General features: G+C 38.4%; 1 protein-coding gene across 5 annotated transcripts in view; it reads left to right on the forward strand.

Annotated features, from left to right (window-relative positions):
* Window positions 1-331: 331 nt before the first annotated feature.
* Window positions 332-18,266, forward strand: part of si:ch73-366l1.5 (FILIA-N KH-like domain-containing protein) — a 28,326-nt gene continuing 10,391 nt past the window's right edge. For 2 of the 5 annotated variants that reach the window (XM_056753710.1, XM_056753709.1), the window contains exons 1-5: window positions 333-733; window positions 3,120-3,254; window positions 9,862-10,564; window positions 14,080-14,197; window positions 16,461-16,514. In XM_056753710.1, the coding sequence (XP_056609688.1) occupies window positions 464-733; window positions 3,120-3,254; window positions 9,862-10,564; window positions 14,080-14,197; window positions 16,461-16,494 (1,260 nt within the window). In that variant the 5' untranslated portion in view covers window positions 333-463 and the 3' untranslated portion in view covers window positions 16,495-16,514. Of the gene's footprint in view, window positions 734-3,119; window positions 3,255-9,861; window positions 10,565-14,079; window positions 14,198-16,460; window positions 16,515-17,509; window positions 18,010-18,266 lie in introns of those variants that run through there. The other 3 variants (XM_056753712.1, XM_056753708.1, XM_056753713.1) reach the window with 3 other exon arrangements.

An 18,266-nucleotide genomic window follows, 5' to 3' on the forward strand; every position in this document is an offset into this window, starting at 1 on the left:
ACTAAAAATATAATTTGTCAATGAAATAGGCTACGGTTTTTCTATTAAATAAACTTAGATTTGTGAATTTAATCGAAATGAACTGTTGGATGTCCCACTGAAAAAATCTTTAGTTACAAGTTATTATAACTGTTTATTTTTGTGATATTTCAAAGCCACATTCATTATTTTACAATACATGCATATATAATGTTTTGGAGTTCTTTTCTGCACCGTTGGCGTCCTCGATAATCCCCATTTATGTAGTGTAGGTAGGCAGCTCATGATGCAGTAGTGATGTCTATTAAGGGAGCGAACACGGTTGAGACACAGCCATGAGAAAGCGTCTGTAGCACATGCAGCTCTATCAGATGAGCTCAGAGAGACGAGCTGAAGCGTCTGCTCTGATACACCACAAGAGACAAACAACAGAAAAACTACTTTCAAAAACTTCTCATTTATATTAACAACAACAGGCTCAGTCATGACTATAGACGCGCCAGTGATTTTATCCGCACTTTTCTTCACAATTATTGCCATTATAGTTGCGTCGGCGCTTCTGGGGAGGAAATCTTCGCCAAAGAAAGAGCGACACGAGGAGAGACCCGACCGAGAGGTTACTGAGTCCAGAGAGGAGATACCTCCTGCTCCAGTGAAGACTGAAGAGAAAATACCTCCTGCTCCGGTGAAGATTGAGGAGAAAATACCTCCTGCTCCGGTGAAGACTGAAACTGTTCAGCAAACACCTGTCCAGGTAAAGCGCGTTCTGTCAGGCGCACTTCATACAGAATGAAACTTTAAATCGTCGGTCTGGATACAGATAACTGCACAGAGTGTGACGTCAGCAGCGTTGCGTCTTTAAAACTGCGTGACTATTATATTACTATTATATTCGTGTTTGTTTACACAATACGGGGCTTTATTTGCAGTACGCATGTACGTCTTTAAAGTGTGTAATTGGTTTAGCATGTGCCAGACCTTGAACGCTGGCCAGTTTTATCAGGGGTTCACAGCTGATTGTCAAGACAGATGGAGGGAGGAGAGGCTCAGGATAGACAAGACACAGCTTTGAGCGACTTGCCCGTTGCTGCGATATTTCAACGGCGCTGCCATGTTGGACCGGGAAAGACACAGACAATTTGACACAAATGTTCGTTTTTTTTATGAAAGCTTCACAAGCATTCGCAATTGCATTAATCTGACAGTAAATAGAGACAGAACTAAGTAACTTACGATGATAGAATAGAAAATACCACAGTAAGAAATATCTTGTATTTGGTTGTTTTAGCTTATTTTTATGCTTTTTTTTCTTATTTGAAGTCATCTCAAAGCCCCTTGGTTGAGAAACTCTTGTCTATCGGGCGGTTGTGCCCTTCCCAACATGGCGGCACCGTTCACATCGGATTTCGTGGTGTGACGTTTATGTGCGTCTGTAAGATAAACTGACATTTATATGAGTTTTTCAGTCGAAATATATATAAGATGGATAATATGATCTATATGATATTATAGTCTTCGTCATTGTCGTGTTTTCTTTTGTATAATTTACAGCATCCTCTCCAGTTCTCATTTTTGCATATGTAGCATGTGTTGATGTTGTGCTTGTTTGATATGCTGTGTTCAAAACTCCTCGGTAGTGGGATATTTCTCACCACAGATCACGACTGGATTTAGTACCATTAAAAGTATTGAGTAACATTAAAACATTTATGTTACTAACGTTACCAGTAAAACATCACAAGTATGTGTTGACATTGAAATAGAACCGATCCATAAATTATTTCTGGGTTGAAGTGGGAACTATCCAATTGCCAAAAGCACGTGAAGGCAGCATTCGTTATATTTCCATTTACTGTAAAATAAAATTAAAATAACCTTGTCCATATATGTCTTGTGCTTTTTTTATTCAGTCAAAGTAGATTACATTACTAACTGCATGATAGACAAGTATTCAATAATAACTGTTCAGCAATTGTTTTTTTCATGTAAAAAGAATAATGATAATGCACATAATTATCTTTAAAAGATTGTCACATTCCTAAAGGTTTTTCAGGTAAAATATGACTTGACATGTGCTTTGCGTGTTTTGTGGAATTCACCCTAAAGGCTGTTCACTAAATTGTCATGCTCCCAGACTTTTTAACTATTTAAAAGTTAATTTGAATAACAGAAAATCACAGAGCACAGATTTAATCTGATCTAAACAATGAAATATACACATTTATAAACCCCATGTCTGGTATAAAGAGTATACAGTTCACCGAATATTTTTCAAACCCTCAGCAGATCCATGTCAGGGTCAACAGTATGTGTTTTCTTCTTCTCAGCCTTGTTTAAACATCAGCCGGCTTTTTGACCTTCTGTGCGAGCACTCTTTCTATCTCGCCTTAGAATGTGCTCACCACAGCTGTAACCAGAGCTCTCGACATGACCTGCACCAGGGTCCGTCTATCTATGGCTTCAAACTTATATCCACTATATTTAAAAGTGTATATTGTAACATGTTGCTGTTGAGAGCTGAAGGAGTCTTGAGCACAGGTGTGTGTGACGCTGTTGAACACACATGAGAAAACAGTGATGGAAAAGTCTTTCTGCGTAAAAATGCAGGAAATAGAAATGTGCAAATGTGCAGAATAGTGCACATTACTACAAAGATAATTTTGTTCATGCCATTTATAATCTTGTTGATAAAAATGTAAGGCACTGGTGCAGTCTCACATGATTTTCTTTATCAGCTGATGACATGAATGAAACAATGAATCCCTCTTTTTTCCAACCACAAAGCTCTATTCCAGAATTCAACAACCCTTTTCCTGTTCAAGTCATGCCATATTGTTGTTGTTAATATCCGCATATTAGATGAGACGCTGTATGCTAAATGCTTCAAGGTATGCAATTGAAATGGGTTGAGAACTCATAGCAAAATGAGTTCTATAGTGATCAAATAATGTCAGGTTTTCTGAAGCCATGCTGTAGGTTGGTCAGAGAAACAGACCAAAATGTTCGCTCCTGGCCTGTTTCTTTCCTCACAGTATAAACTAAGATAACCTCACTCTTCTATTGATGCCTATTGATGCAGCCGTGCAGTGTATACTGTTGCCTTTTCTGTTTTCTGAGCTTTATCTTCTCTGTTCAAAGAGACAGCGGTAGACACTGAGCTGAGAAATGAGGAACCTGTTCCAGTCCTCCCTGGTATTGAGAAGATTGGTGTTGTGGATGAAGCCTCTCCTCCAGTGGAACCTGAAATCATCCCTGTGCAGCAGACACCTGCTCAGGTAAATGATTTGATGTATTTGGTTCTTGAGGTAATAATAATATATAGCTTGGTTGTCTGAGAGCAGCACTTGATAACTTTATTGGTAAATTGATGAGTAAGGCATGGAGCCAAGAAGTTGCCAGTTGCTTAAAGGAATAGTTCAACCATAAATGAAAATTCTTACATTGTTTATGACCCTCATGTCATTTCAAACATTGCAGACTTTTTTCTTCAGTACACAAAAGATTATAAACAACTATGATAACCACACAACATTGGACTTTACTGACTTCCAATGTATGGGCACAAAACCAATGAGACATTTTCAAAATAGTTTTTTTTGTGTTCCACTTAAGAAAGAGTCGTAAACTGGTTATGAACCACGCGAGTATTAATAATGATGACAGAATGTTTGTTTTTGGGTGAACTATCCCTTTTAAAGGCATCCGAGGATGGGAAATATGTTGATCTTTAATCTAGGTCAAGGTTGGATTACAGCACATTGACACGTATATGTTTGGCAGGTGCTTTTACCCAAAGTTATCTAGAGTCCATTCAATAGCATGTCTTTTTTCATCTTTTGTGCTCCCTGGGAATCAAACTCTAACCTTAGGCGTTCCAGGCACCATGCTCAACTTACATTAAAAAAGGTTATCATGTAAATTGAAGTCTTGGTGTCATTTTCAGTCTCCTGTTTTATCTGGTTCCACTCACCTCTGCTTTGAGACACACAAATGTTCTCCCCTGGCTGCTGGACGAGGTCCTGCCAGCTCTACAATCTTAAAAATGAAGGTGCTTAAAACTTTTTTATAAACTGAAGAATGTTAAAGGTTCTTTAAGATTCTTCAGATTACATCTCTTTCCATTTTTTTATTATCTGAATGTATTCAGATGTTACATGTTCTTTATGGAACCAAAAGGTTCTTTATGACATCGAAGAACCTTTTGAAGCACCTTTTTTAAGAGTGTGTTTGTGTGTAGTTCTTGGACACTAGCAGCTTTTTTCTGTGGGCAGGCGTTCTGTAGTTCTGTTTGTAAAAACCTACAATGATTCAGATTCCGTTTTAAATCAAATAGTTCCACAAATAACTGATATAAATTGAACAAGTTGGATTGCTTCACAACAGCTGTAAACAGCTAAACTTTCATTCCTTGACTTGTTTATGATATGCCCCACTTTTTACTTTCACAATACTCCATGTTTTTGCCTTGCTGTCTTATAGAAGTCCTGCTTAATGATCTACAGATATCTACCGTATTAGAATTGGTATTACAGCATTTGATCTATGTCTTATTTCACATAGCCTAGCTTCTGCCCTGCTTTTTACTATTGATGTGTCTACTTCCACACTACATGAGAAACTTTATAAGGGCTTTAACAGCCCTTACATCAGCCCTGTCCGTCCTGAGCCCATTCACAGCGGGAGTCCCTCTGATATCTGTTACATCACTTTATGTCACCATACTTTTTCTGGCTTCTTTACAACTGAGTAAACAGTCCTGGGACTGAGAAGGACTGAATAAGATTTACTAGACATTTCGTAAAAAAAAACATTTAACCAGTGGAATAAGCCAACCCACTGCATGCAACCTATTCTGGATCATGTAGAAAGGGGTAAACTAGTTTTCATGTTCACCCCAAAAATCATATCAAAGTCATATACAGGTTTTGAACAACATGAAATCAATAAATGAAGAGTTCAAAAAACGGAATAAAAAAAATCAGTTTCTTTCCTGTGTACTTTATTGTGCATGTATCACTTTTTTAATTAAGAAATAATAACAAAAACAACAACACAATAAAAAAAATTTGCAAATAAACTCAAAAACAGATTTTTTGACAGAATCAAAGATATTTGATGCAACAATCTGCAGTTTTGTCCACCAAGCAACAGATCTTCAAAAATAAATATTTAAAAATGCTCAATGATTTGATTTGGATTGATGAACAAATGCAAAATATTTACAGGAAGTTTACTTCCAAATCAAACCTTTAACCATTTTTCTTAGAAGAAACTACATCCATTGAACCCTGTTTTTCAAGTATAATATCTTGACTCTCGTCTGTTTTCAGAAAATCCGAGAAAATCTTTTATAGTCATTTGAACCCATTGCAGATCATTAAGCTAATGAGATGGATTAGGTGTGTTAGATAAGTGCCCTCCATACTAGACTTTAGTAGGGGCAGATGTTAGCGATCCACTAATAATCTCTTCATTTCCTTATCCAGTAGTGCATTAAGAGGTGATGACTAAAGAGATCATAAGATCAGAAGAGATGAGATGCCAATTTATCAAGACACACCCACCACCACATCACACCCGTCTCACATTCGCATGACCTTTATTTTGGCAAGTGAGTTGTTGAGAAGGGTTTGACAATCCTAGCCCAATAAAACATGTACTCATTTACACTTCCAGTAGAATAATTTGGTTTTCAACATGTTGTGTTTAACACTTGACTAATTCTCACCTAGCAAACTAATTATTACACAAATGAAGAACAGCTCTTGTTTTGCTGCTTCAGCTGTGTTTGGTTCAAGATGGTGAAGGTGATGTGGATCTCCAGGGACGAGATTAATCACTCCTGTTGATTAACGCCTAGGGAACAAATCAGGCCCGTCTCCAGATATGAGACGAAAGGTGGCCCAAGTGATTTTCCAGCTGTACGGAAGGGGAGCAATATATATATATATTTGTTTGTTTTTTCACCAAACTAAATAAACAAACTATTTACAAAATAACAATTTAGCTTTTTGAATTATTCTTAGTCTAGTATTAATATTGCATAACATTTTTAGTTTTACATTCTTATGTATAGACATATTTTTTTACATTTACATTTAATTTACATTTTACAATTTAGTAACTTTTGTTAAAGTAAATTTGATGAAAACATAAAAAGAGCTATATATATATATATCACTATATTTTACAGAAATGCTAAAATATACATTAGTTTTAATTTCTTGTGTTACATGTTTGGGATATTCCATAGTGACTTAACTATTGAAACATGCATTGACTTTTTTTAATTTTACGCTTTTTGATCCAATTAAAAATGTGTAAACTTACAGGGTTTTTTTTTTTTTTTTTTTTACATTAAAACGTTTAACTGACTCCAGAGAGTTTATATTCAACGTGAGTTCAAAAATGATGAATAATCGGGTTGAACTGTTCCTAAAAATGAACTAAATGTTCATGTTTTGATTATCTCTTTTGTTTAAACGCATTGAATCAAAATCCAGAGCTACAGAAGTCTCCAATTGACTAATGTTAATTCTTCAGATTTTGGGCTGTTTCTGCCCAGTTTCTGTTTTGGCTCTCCTTCTTTTACCCTCCACCAATTTAGAAGTGCTTCATCTTCCTTACATGGCAATGTGTACTCGATGAGAAAACCTCAAGGAGAAAATGTGAGGCTCTCTTCTTTTCTCTGAGGTGCAGTCAATAGAAATGCGACACTTGATGTTGTTGGAAAGTAAACTGTCATCAACACACACAGTATGTGAAAGTGTTCAGACCATGAGCAACTAAAACATTCCTCAGCTCTTTGTTTCTGTCTCCACGCCAGTCTCCAAACATCAGTTTGCCATGAAATCTGTCCGTCTGGATGCTGATTGGTCAAGCTCTCCTCTGACTTCGCATGTTTGGAATTTTAGTAAGCCGTCATTAACTTCCTTGCTTTTTCAGAGTTTTGTGCAAACTTGTTAGTGCCATGTTAGGTTTACTTTAGGTGCGTGCACATATCCCACAAATTTATAGTATATATCTGAGCATAGAGATGGTAATATCTTCATGCAATGTTGTTGTTGTGTGTAAACATACTCTTAAGTCTGTATATATTTCCCAGCTGAGATATTTTTGGCGATTATGACAAATGCTACAAAACTTATTTTGATTCCCTTATTAGCCTAGCAACATGATTACATGTGCTTTATGTGTGCAGACCATATTCTTAAAGAGATAGTTCTCCCTCAGATTGTTCCAAAAAGGAAGATATTTGAAAGAACATCAGTAACAGAGCATTCCATTGACACCCATAGTATTTTTTTCCCATACTATGGCAGGAAATGGGGGAAGAGATCTGCTCGGTGACTGACATTCTTCCAAAATATCTTCCTTTGTGTTTAACAGAACTGAAGCAAACGGAAATGTATACCGGTTCAGAACAATCTGAGGGCGAGAATTTTTGGGTAAACTAATTACTTGTTGTGGTTCCTTTAGTTAGAATGTTGTTTTACTAATCTGCTGTCTATGTAGGCAGTGTACAGGGCTACTGTCTCTGCCTTACCCTTTAGTCACAATTGGCGATGTCTCGTAACTAAACAATGATACCGTTCTGCACGTCATTCTAGTAGGCAGACACTGACTGTCCATAGAGACTACAGGCCTCTTGTATGAGACAATGACTGTTTTGAGAGCTGAAGGGTTTGTGGAGGATTCATTGAATCTAAACGGTGTCCAGAAACCAGTGAAACGATGACGGCTTATATTCTATTTAGCCCACTGCCCTACATTTCAAACTATTCAGTATCTTTGTCATTCTCATGCAAAGTATGCAGTTCTAGGTATGTATTAGTCTCAGTTACTTACTGAAACACATCATATTGGAAATGATTATATGTGACTCCCGGCACATGTCAAAAGAAAAACGTTACACATAGTCATCTCTGGATCAGTTTGACTTTCACTTGTGTTCAGTTGCTCATACTGAGCTTTACACATATTCTCACCATGACCCACTCATCCACTTGAAGAGAGGATCTTAGATGACAGCTAAGCCTAAAATGGCATCCTGCGCCATGCGCCTGACATCCTCTTAGGTAATTCAAGGTTTCTAAGAGCATCAGAGACTAATGGACTGTTGGCAGAGTTTACCCTGGTGAGGATCCGTCTCAAGCTGCTTTAATTCCCTCACCACATTTCACATGTTTATGTCTCAGAACAAAGTAGATGAAATTAAATGTGTGTAATTTGAATGAGAATATTCCTTGTGTATTACATTTATAACTTTTAAGATGAGTTGTTGCAAAATACTCACCTAGACTGAATACATTATGAGATTTTTTGATGAAGAATGGAATAGAATATTCTAAAAGTTTCTCAGTGTGATTCATGAATTTATGTCTACACACATCAGCAGAAAGTGTGTGTGAGGGTGTAAGATGGAATGCACCATCTGCTGGAGGCAGCATATGTCAGCATTCTTGAAGTTATGAAGTGTGCTGACAGCTGTTTTATGTTGCATCTAGTGATCTATTAAATCAATGCCAGAAATTATATTTATTAGAGTAATATGTAATATGTATAGGAAGAGTTTTTTTTATTGTGCTTTCCAATTAATATCAATCAAAGCGCTGTTTGTTTGTTTGCTTTGATTTTATCCATACTAACTAAAAAAACACAGCTAACTAACACAAGAAAAACATGAAAACATAAATAATAAAAGACATGATTTTTGACGCATTTGATCTCATTTTGGAATCAAACTCTTCATATGTTATTGGAATACAGTTCAAAGTTGGGAAGGAAGGAGGCGGGAACCGGCGAACATTTAAATAAAGTTTAATCAGAAATAAAATAACACGGAAGTAAAATGCCGGCAGCCACCTGCAAACTTAAAACATATGTCCGGGCCCGGTCCTCTCTCGTCAGCAGTCCCATTGCTCGTCCTCTTATGCTCCCGATTTCTTCCGTGAGACATGCGGGACCGGTGTGCGCACAGCTGATTCCAACTATCACTCACGCCACCGGCCCGCCTCACGGCTCTCGTCCCACCTTCTTCACCACAGTTATACGTAATGTGTATATATATATGGATGATTCACCCTGCTTCAAATCCCACATAATCTCAATAACAGCAATATGAGATTTACTTTTTTTAAACTGAATGTCATAAATCATTCCGATTCGGTTTTACCTTTTTGAGAGTGAAACTCATTCTACACCAGTCCATCTATGTATGCCTGTTGCCACAGTGTGGTCAAGAAGTCATGGAGTGGTTGGTTAAAGGCAGAAACAGGTGCTTTTGAGAGTGTATGGAAGTGTAGTTGTGTTGAGGGCTGTCAGAGGCCGTGTAGTGGGTTAGAGTTAGTTGGAGGATGTTTGTGTCATTGACTGGAGACGGACTGTAGATGACAGCTGTCATGCAGGCAGAACTCTCCATGTGCTGCATGGCGAATGAAGGCCTGCTGAGAATGTGCTGTTAGTCTCCCTTTGACATGTATGAGATGTTTAGAAAAATCATCTCATAGAAGGCACTCATGGCATACAAAAAAATTCTCATACAGAACCCATGCAAGGATCAGAAGAGATTTGAGGTGGGCTCTTGGTGCCCATAAACACAATCCCAGAACACTGGTGCATTGTGGTGGTGAGTGTTGCACGGGTGTTATGTTGCTGGTCAGTATTAAATCGGATTGCATTGGCTTTGGTCATTTAGGTAATAATTACATATCATGCAGAATAAATTCAGACTGACATTCTAAAACAAATGTGTTTTTTTACTTAGATCCTAATTCATACGAATCTGGTCATAGTACTATGGCTCATGATAAAACATTAACGCTGACGATCTTTAATAAGTGTTTGCCTTAACTCAATAAATATTTTTTCCTTTTTTTACAGGCAGCCCTAAAGCCAGACCTTGTCCCTGAGGTTGTTGAACCCACACCAGTAAATGAGCCCACCCCTCTGGCACCTGAGCCAGCGCCTGAGCAAGAATTACCAATCCTTAAACCAGAGACAATAACCCCATTGGCTGAAACAATCGAAGAGGTGGAAGTCCCTGAGCCAGAATCCGTGCCCGTCCTTGAATCTGTCCCCCTCCCTGAGCCAGAATCCGTGCCCGTCCTTGAATCTGTCCCCCTCCCTGAGTTAGAACCTGTTCCCCTCCTCGAATCTGTGCCTGTCCCTAAACTAGAATCTGTGCCATCACTAGAACCTGAATCTGAGCCTGAACCTGTGCCTGAACCAGAAACTGCACCCGTCCGTGAACCAGAAACTGTGCCTGTCCCTGAATCTGTGCCAGTCCCTGAACCAGAATCGGTGGCCTTCCCTGAATCTGCCCACGAACCAAAATCTGTTCATGCCCCTGAATCTGCACCCGACCCTGAACCAAAATCTGCATCTGTGCCAGTTCCTGAACCGGAATCTACGCCTGCCCTTGAACCTGAACCTGAATCTACCCCTGAACTGGAATCTAAGCCTGCCCTTGAACCTGAACCTGAATCTACCCCTGAACAGGAATCTGCCCCTGAACAGGAATCTGCATCTGCCCCAGAGGCCTCTCCAGTAGCAGAGACCGTTCCAGAGATCCTAGAGCTTAATGGTATGGCTGCACAATCAGTGTTTATAGATCATTTGTTTATAGATTATTACAATCATTTGTAATCAAAACTTATTTAGAAACGAACGTTATTATCTTGTTGCACCACAAGTGGCATCAAAAACATAATAATAATGATGGTTTATACATTTTAGACATTTCTTTTGTATTTCATTGTTAAGTAAGGGATATTGTAAAGGCAGACGGTTGTTATCGTAGAAATAAGCATAGACCGTGTTTTCAGGACCTGACATGAAGCTGAGGGTATTGTATCACACTGAACGGGCTTATTTCGTGATAACAGCCGGTGGCTTGTACGTTATCCCGTTTATTACACGGCTACCTGCCACATGAGAAAAAAACTGGAAATGAAATGTGAATTTGAAATATTTCATTAGCTCATTTTTACAGAATGCAGACCTTCTGCAAGGAAAAGCAATTGACTTTCGGGTTTTAAGGTGAGAAACAACGTTCAAATGTCACAAACAGGCAATTTGGTTTAATCGTTTGTAAATATACATTTACATTACATTTACGTATTTGGCAGATGCTTTTATACAAAGCGACTTACATTGCATTATACTATACATTTATTTCTGAATATGTGCAATCTCCTGCGATGGAACCAACAACCTTGTTGTTGCTAGCGCCACGCTCTAACCACTGTGCTACAGGAGAGCTATGTAAAAATGTAATGTCATTTACAGTATGTCATTAAAATACATATTTATATTTAATTTGTCAAAAAACCTGTCAAAATGATTTGCTGCATCCCGGTTACCTTGTGTTATTAGTTTTGAGAGGTTTTTATCTGGGAATAACGAACATGCTAATGTTGCGACTGACCAATCAGAATCAAGCATTCCAACGAGCCGTGTAACAAACTAGGTGTATCCCCATCCCAAACTGATCTAATCTCATCAAGTTCAATTCAGTCTTAAAATGACCTCAGACCATTAAATGATGCATCCGTAGACTCAATGTACACTATAGGCCTTGTATGTTTATCCTAATGAAAATCCAACAAGAATGAGAGACATATTACGCTAACCCACTGAAACCCCTCTTGTCCTGCTTTAAAGTAGTTTGTTTGACTTCTGGCTCTAATCTCCAATCTTAGATTCGTTTTCTTAATTTTGTCCCTAGGATTCATTACACACGAGCGAGTATATTCAGATCAGGGCTTTGAGTGCTTTCAGAGATAAACACTGGAGCTTTGTGCTCTGTGCCTGTAAACTCATCCTGCTCAGAAATGTTCATTGTTCTCACTGCAGTACATTGGCCTCTAGGTTGCATAATCCGCTGCGGTTTACAAACAGTGAGTGTGTTGAGTGATAACCCAAATTCAAGAGCGTGGTGTCCAAGAATTTGTGAATTTCTGATTTGTCATATTTAATATTACTCTCGGTAATGGCCATGAACTGTAAATTATCCTTTTAGATCCGCAACACACTTTATCTTCGTGAAGAAGTAAATTACATTTGACTGTTAAACAAAACTACGTCACCAATGGGTCGCTGGGTTCAAAAGCACTCTGATTTTGAACAGACCCTTATACGTGAATTCTGGTGCCATAAATATGTAGGTTATAAAAGGTTCAATCCTGCATTCATATTGTATAAAGACTATACCTGAGACACACCTTCAAGTGGATTAGATTTAGCGGGATGAATATCTGGGTTATGAACATTCTACAGCACTAGTTAAGATTTGATCAACCATCAAAATGAGCACATATTGATCCGGCTGCTTGAATCCAAATCAAGTGCAGCTCATTTTGGCCGAGCATATAATATAAGCAAATGCAATCTGGTCACATGAATCTTTAACCATCTCTGAATGTTGTTGAATATCAGAATGTTTCGGACCCTGTTTACAGCCACATTTACCACTGCTTATCGTCTACTTGTGATGAGAACACCTGAAACAAATCTATATACTGTACCAGTGTTCCCCCTTAAAATTAGAGAAAAGGTCCTAGTAAAGAAAAAAGTAAAGCATACCCTTTAAAGAGTTCTTAAGGTCCAAAATTTAAGCAGTAGCGAGGAGAACTTTTAAGAGACTTAAAGAATTTCTTAAGCAGCTGAGAAAATAGACGAAAAACGAAAAGTAAGCACTCCGTTGCCATGCATGATACATTTCATGTTACTTTAAGGCTTATCTGATTTTTAAAGTGTTTTGTGTGTTCAACTTTTGTTTATCTTGGTTTTGGTTTTCTTGTATAGGTGCTTTGATGCACTTCAAATTGTTAAAGTGCTAAAAAATAAAATGACATTGAATTGAATGAAAGTGAGTTAATAAGACACATTAGATCATGCAGCTTTCATGTTTGTGACCGATCCTATTAGAGACACGCTAACATCTCCAAGACAGTGGAGAAAGACTCCTCACTAAGATAAAAGTTTTAGTCTTTTCCTTGCTCAGAGTTTCTCTCAGATTGGTCTTGAAACATTTTAAGCTAAGACTCCTACGTAGAAGTTTTTAAGCTAAATTAAGAGCTTTCATAGAGTATTCTTAGAAGCTTTAAGAATACAGGCCTAGATGTGTATTTTTTTACCCTCTCTTAAAATTTAGGCCTACTCACCCTCATGTCATCATGGATGTAAACGGCATCCTTTTATTTAAGAGAACACAAACATATCTTTTTACATTAAAATGACATAATGTTATCTTCTTATTTGGGGCTCAAAATGGTGAAGCTTTAAAAAGCACATTAAACGATAAAGTAATCCACATGTGTGACGATCCTGTCCTTTTGCTGTTCTTAGATTTTGTGCCTTGGGAACAGGGTTGTTACAGTATCATGTCTTGTGTGTATGTTTTGTTTTATGTGGAGACACGTGGCGGTATGTTTTGATAATTCGCCGCATGTCCTCCTGTTTTTCGTTTAGCTCCGCCCCGTTGTTTCTCCGTTAGTTTCCAATTAGTGTTTTATCCCCCTCACCTGTTCCTTCTTCTTCCCGCCAGATTTCCCATTGGTGTTAAGTCTTGTCACCTGCCCTTCTCCGTCCCTGCACAATCTCCCCTCGTTATCATGTCCCTATTTAGTACCTTTGTTTCCCCTCACACCTCGTCGGTTCATTATATTGTCTTTCTAGTCTTGCCCCGCGTTATCCTTCCTTAAATTATTCGGATTACCTAGTTCCAGTTTCCTGCCTGTGAGTTCTGTCTGTGGATTTCGTGTTTTGGACTTATTGTTTATTAGTTATCTTGTTTTGTTTTGTTCCCCTCGTGGAAAGTTTTCGGTTTGTGAGTACTAGTCTCTGTTTTGCCCCATCGTGGGTTTTGTTTTGTTTTATTTAAATAAAAGTCTCCTTGTTACCTCCACCTGCCTGCATTTGGGTTCTGCCTCACACACAACCGTGACAACATGACTCTAGTGGGTTTATAAATGTCTATAACAATACCCCCTCAAATCTCATTGGTTCTCGTGTAACTTGTGACTCGTTGTCCAATTAAAAAAAAAAAGATTTTTACTGTACAATTTAAATGCCAAAATCTGATCTTTTGTCTGTTAGATGTTGCAGCTGCCTCACAGGAAGATGAGAGCGAGACTCCCGCAGTCGTGCCTGTTAAGAAGAGGACGACCAAGTTTGAGGGGAGAATGTCCAAAGAAGAGATGGAGGAGGAACAAAGGTCAGTATTTCTGTCTTTACTTAATCTCTCTATTCCACTCACAATAAAGAAACTATATCTCCCAATAACACAAGAAGGTTGAGCTTATATACTTTACAATGCTGTTTGACTAAGTCTGAATATTTTGTTACTAAATACTTCAGTGACGTATACTGTCATCGTTCGAAAATAGGTCTACAGTAGCCTATAGATGTACAGTACAGTACAGTACAGTGCAGTACTAGGTCAGGTGTCAATGACCTGATATATTCTTTTAAAAATATCCAATTACCCTAAGGGGGATTTTTAGAGCTTACACTTCTGCATAATAATCACAAATACACAGAGGGATCATATTGCTGAAGGCACTTGGTTTAAGTTGCATGAGAAAATGCTCTGGGCGGTGCTTCCCGATAACGTTGTCTCTTAGCGCACTACTAAGACTCTAAAGGTACACCTTAACTACAGTTGTATCTTTTCTAGGCGTGTTCCCGAGCTATACCATAGGAGGTTACTTTATTACGTTCCACGTTACCAGGTGCTCTCCATGACGGGGGTGCTGAATTGATGGAAATCGATCGTTCGACAATCAATTATTCACTCTATACAGGGACTGCTTCACTGCGTTATGTGAGGTAGCAGTGTATTTATAAGATAAACACTTTATAAATTGAAACTTTATAAATTAAAATTACACCAAATTGCAAACTTAATCCAACCATGGATATTATTTAATTGTAAATTGAGTGTGTGAACCTGCAATCTCATGCCCAAATGCATCAACCCCGCAACACTAACTGGCAGAATGATCATTTATTTTAAAGGTTCTCAAACTTTGGGTCATAAGGAGATCACGCAAAGCCACTTGCTGTTGGGGTGCATTAATAAAGTTTATTCTAGTAACTAACAATTAGACTCTTGTATAGTTCAAGTTTATTGTGCTTGGACACTGCAAAGCATGTAGTTTTTGACCGTGATTATTAAAATATAATCAACATTTTTATTCACACTAACAATATCAAGGGGAATAATATAAACAAGTATCCCATAATTGTGCAGCCCTACAATAAGGTATTTTGATCTTGCAATGAAATGTATTCCTTCGTGACAAGAAAAATTAAAAACATGAAAAAGGATTTGTTTTCCCTACTTTCTATTTAAAAGATGTGCCATGAGATACCCTACCTTTGATTATACCAGGGCCAGAGAAGCGCACCGTAGAACAAATATGGCGTGAAAGCTGTTATGTGAAATTTTCTTCCCCTTACCTGGGCCCATATTACTCATTGGATGATCTGCCCCTGCTAGCGGGGTGAAGACTTAACAGTGTTAGGGTATAGCTAAGAGCGCTCAAGACTAACCTTCCGAACGTATGAGTTAAAGATAAACTTAACTAAGAACTTTTCAGGAAATGAGGCCTGATCGTTACAGACACTGGAGCTGTGTTTTGTAGTTTGGGCCATGTCTATTTGCTACATCTGCGACAGGAAGATTTCATACTCTTTAAATTTTATTTTTGAGTCCACATACAACATTAGTCTACGTGAAGGGCTTGGGATAGAGGAGGCGTGTTGTCACCCACAGGTTCTGGCACTCCTTTCAGTGTGGTGGGTTGGTCTGGCTAATAAAACATGTAAATTGAGCAACAGCAGAGCATGTGAGCGGAGCGGGGAGCGAGCCGGGAGCGGAACCTGCAAAATACAGTCGGAGCGCGTAGCAGGTTTTTTTCCAAAGGCCGGAGCGGCTCTCTGTCTCGCTCCAGTTCCACTCTGATACTGCTCACACCACGAGTCTAGGGCATGGACAAATCCACCCAAAATTTGCTGTTGTGTTTGTTTAAAATATATGTTCTATTTTGACTGATGTTGCTGTGAGTTCTTTATAGGATATAAGCTGAGTGGCGGATGCATCGCACGGCGGGTTTGCTGCATGTTGATTTTCCTTTCCGCACCTATGTTAATAGATAAGAGCAGCCACACTGTACTAGGCGACTATCTTTAGCGAAGTGTGGAGCGAACGTGGATCGATTACACCAGAGGGGGATGAAATTGTAGGTGAGAGGGGGGCGGTATTGTGCGGAGCGGTCTGCTGCGACTTTGAGCGGTGAAGCGGGGTGGCCAACAACCACGTGAGCGGGGAGCAAAAATTCTCACCACTCAGCTCCGCACACATGCTCTGAGCAATAGGTGATCTCAGTTAGAGTGACATCATTCAATTTACTCGTCAGCAAGAGACCTTGGGCAGTGAACTCTATAGAAATGGTGTGTACATGTTGTCTTTGCAGGATAGAGTTCACAAGTGACTTTACTTCTCTTTAAACAACAGTTTCAGACCAATGGTAAGGTATAATATTTTACTACAGCTTGACCCCATTGACCCCTCCCCCCATCCATATGCTGACACACAGGGTGTAACACTGATATCTTCCCTCTCACTCATATCACCTGGTTTCACCCAGACATTACCATTCTGTCATAATCGCTGTTGTTTTAAACATGCATGACTTTCTCAATACACCACAAATAATGCTTTGATGGAAAAAGAACAAGTTGTATATATGTTCAAAGTGACCTCACCTTTCGAGACAAAAAAGGAAAGATAAAAGAAGCCACTTCTTCTATTTGTCAGGAAACATTAGAGCAGTTTGCAGTGCCGTCTCTACAATTCACCGTACAGGTCAAGCCTGTAGGCTGTAGCATAGATGATGAATGTTATACTCCTTCATCCATGACCTTGCTAGTTATGAGTGACAGGAGGGTGTGTTAGTAATACCTAAAATAAAGAATCATCATTTTTGGGTCGAACATTACATTGACCTTTTGACCCAGTTGTTTAATTGCTTTCTTAGACCATTGCTTTATGCAGGGGTCTGTAGTCTCCTATACTCAGAAGAAGAGCTGACAGCACAAGCGAGATTGGCTACATGTGTTCTGCATTCATCAGAAAGCAGTCAGAGAGGGCACATATCGCTTGAGGGATTCATAACCTTTACTCACAGACTGAAGAAAAACCAGTGAAATTCCAAGGGTTCAGGTCAATGAGTGCATATGGAGACACAGGGTAGAGAGTTATAAGCCATCTATACTTAATCACAATTAACACAAGAAATCCAATGCAGTGTTATAATAATAGTGTTTTTACATCTAGATGAATTTAAATCAACCTTAAATGACTGGGGCACCACATTACATTTTTATCGTAAAATGTATTCATTTAATTAGCATGCTTAACATTGTGCATTTTTTCCTCCGTTTTTATAGTGTTTAGAAACTAAGTTTTACATTTTCTTTTGAGTTTTGCAAGTAATGATCTCATATGTTTTTGTCATTTCAGAGTTGCCTTTTTAAATGTAGTTAAAGTGATACTTCACCCAAAAATGGAAATCCTGTCCACTTTTACTCACTGTCAAGTTGTTCCAAATCTGTATAACTTTCTTTTTTCTGATGTGCACAAAGAAGATATTTGGAGAAATGCTTATAACCAAACAGATCTTGGAGCCCATAGTAGGAAAAAATTACTTTATACATTTCTTTGTTCTGTTGAATGCAAAAGAAGATATTTGGAAGAAGATAGGACAGGGAACAGTTCTGGGGCACTTTTGACCATCACTGTAATATTTCCTACTATGAGAGTCAATGGGGTCCAAGAATTGTTTGGTTGAGTTAGAAATTCATGACAGAATTTTCTTTTTCAGCAAACACATTTTTCCTGTAAATTGCATAAAACTGATAAATACAGACATGTTCAAATTTGTTGGAACCCCTACATTAAAAATGCAGTTGTTTTCAGAAATAACTTGAAACTGACAAAAGTTATTTGCGTCCGCCATTGTTTATTCCATATTTAATAGAAATCAGACTTTATTCAACATAATACTGTAAATAATGAAACAAATGAAAATGTCATGGACGAAAATGATGGGACCCCTAACCTAATATTTTGTTGCACAACCTTTAGAGGCGATCACTGCAAGCAAACGTTTTCTGTAGCTCTCAATGAGACTTCTGGAGCTGTTCACAGGTAGTTTGGCTCACTCTTCCTGAGCAAACTGCTCCAGCTGTCTCAGGTGTGACGGTGTCTTCTCCAGACT

The sequence above is a fragment of the Triplophysa dalaica genome, chromosome 7, assembly GCF_015846415.1.
Source record: "Triplophysa dalaica isolate WHDGS20190420 chromosome 7, ASM1584641v1, whole genome shotgun sequence".
In the NCBI taxonomy this organism is placed as follows: domain Eukaryota; kingdom Metazoa; phylum Chordata; class Actinopteri; order Cypriniformes; family Nemacheilidae; genus Triplophysa; species Triplophysa dalaica.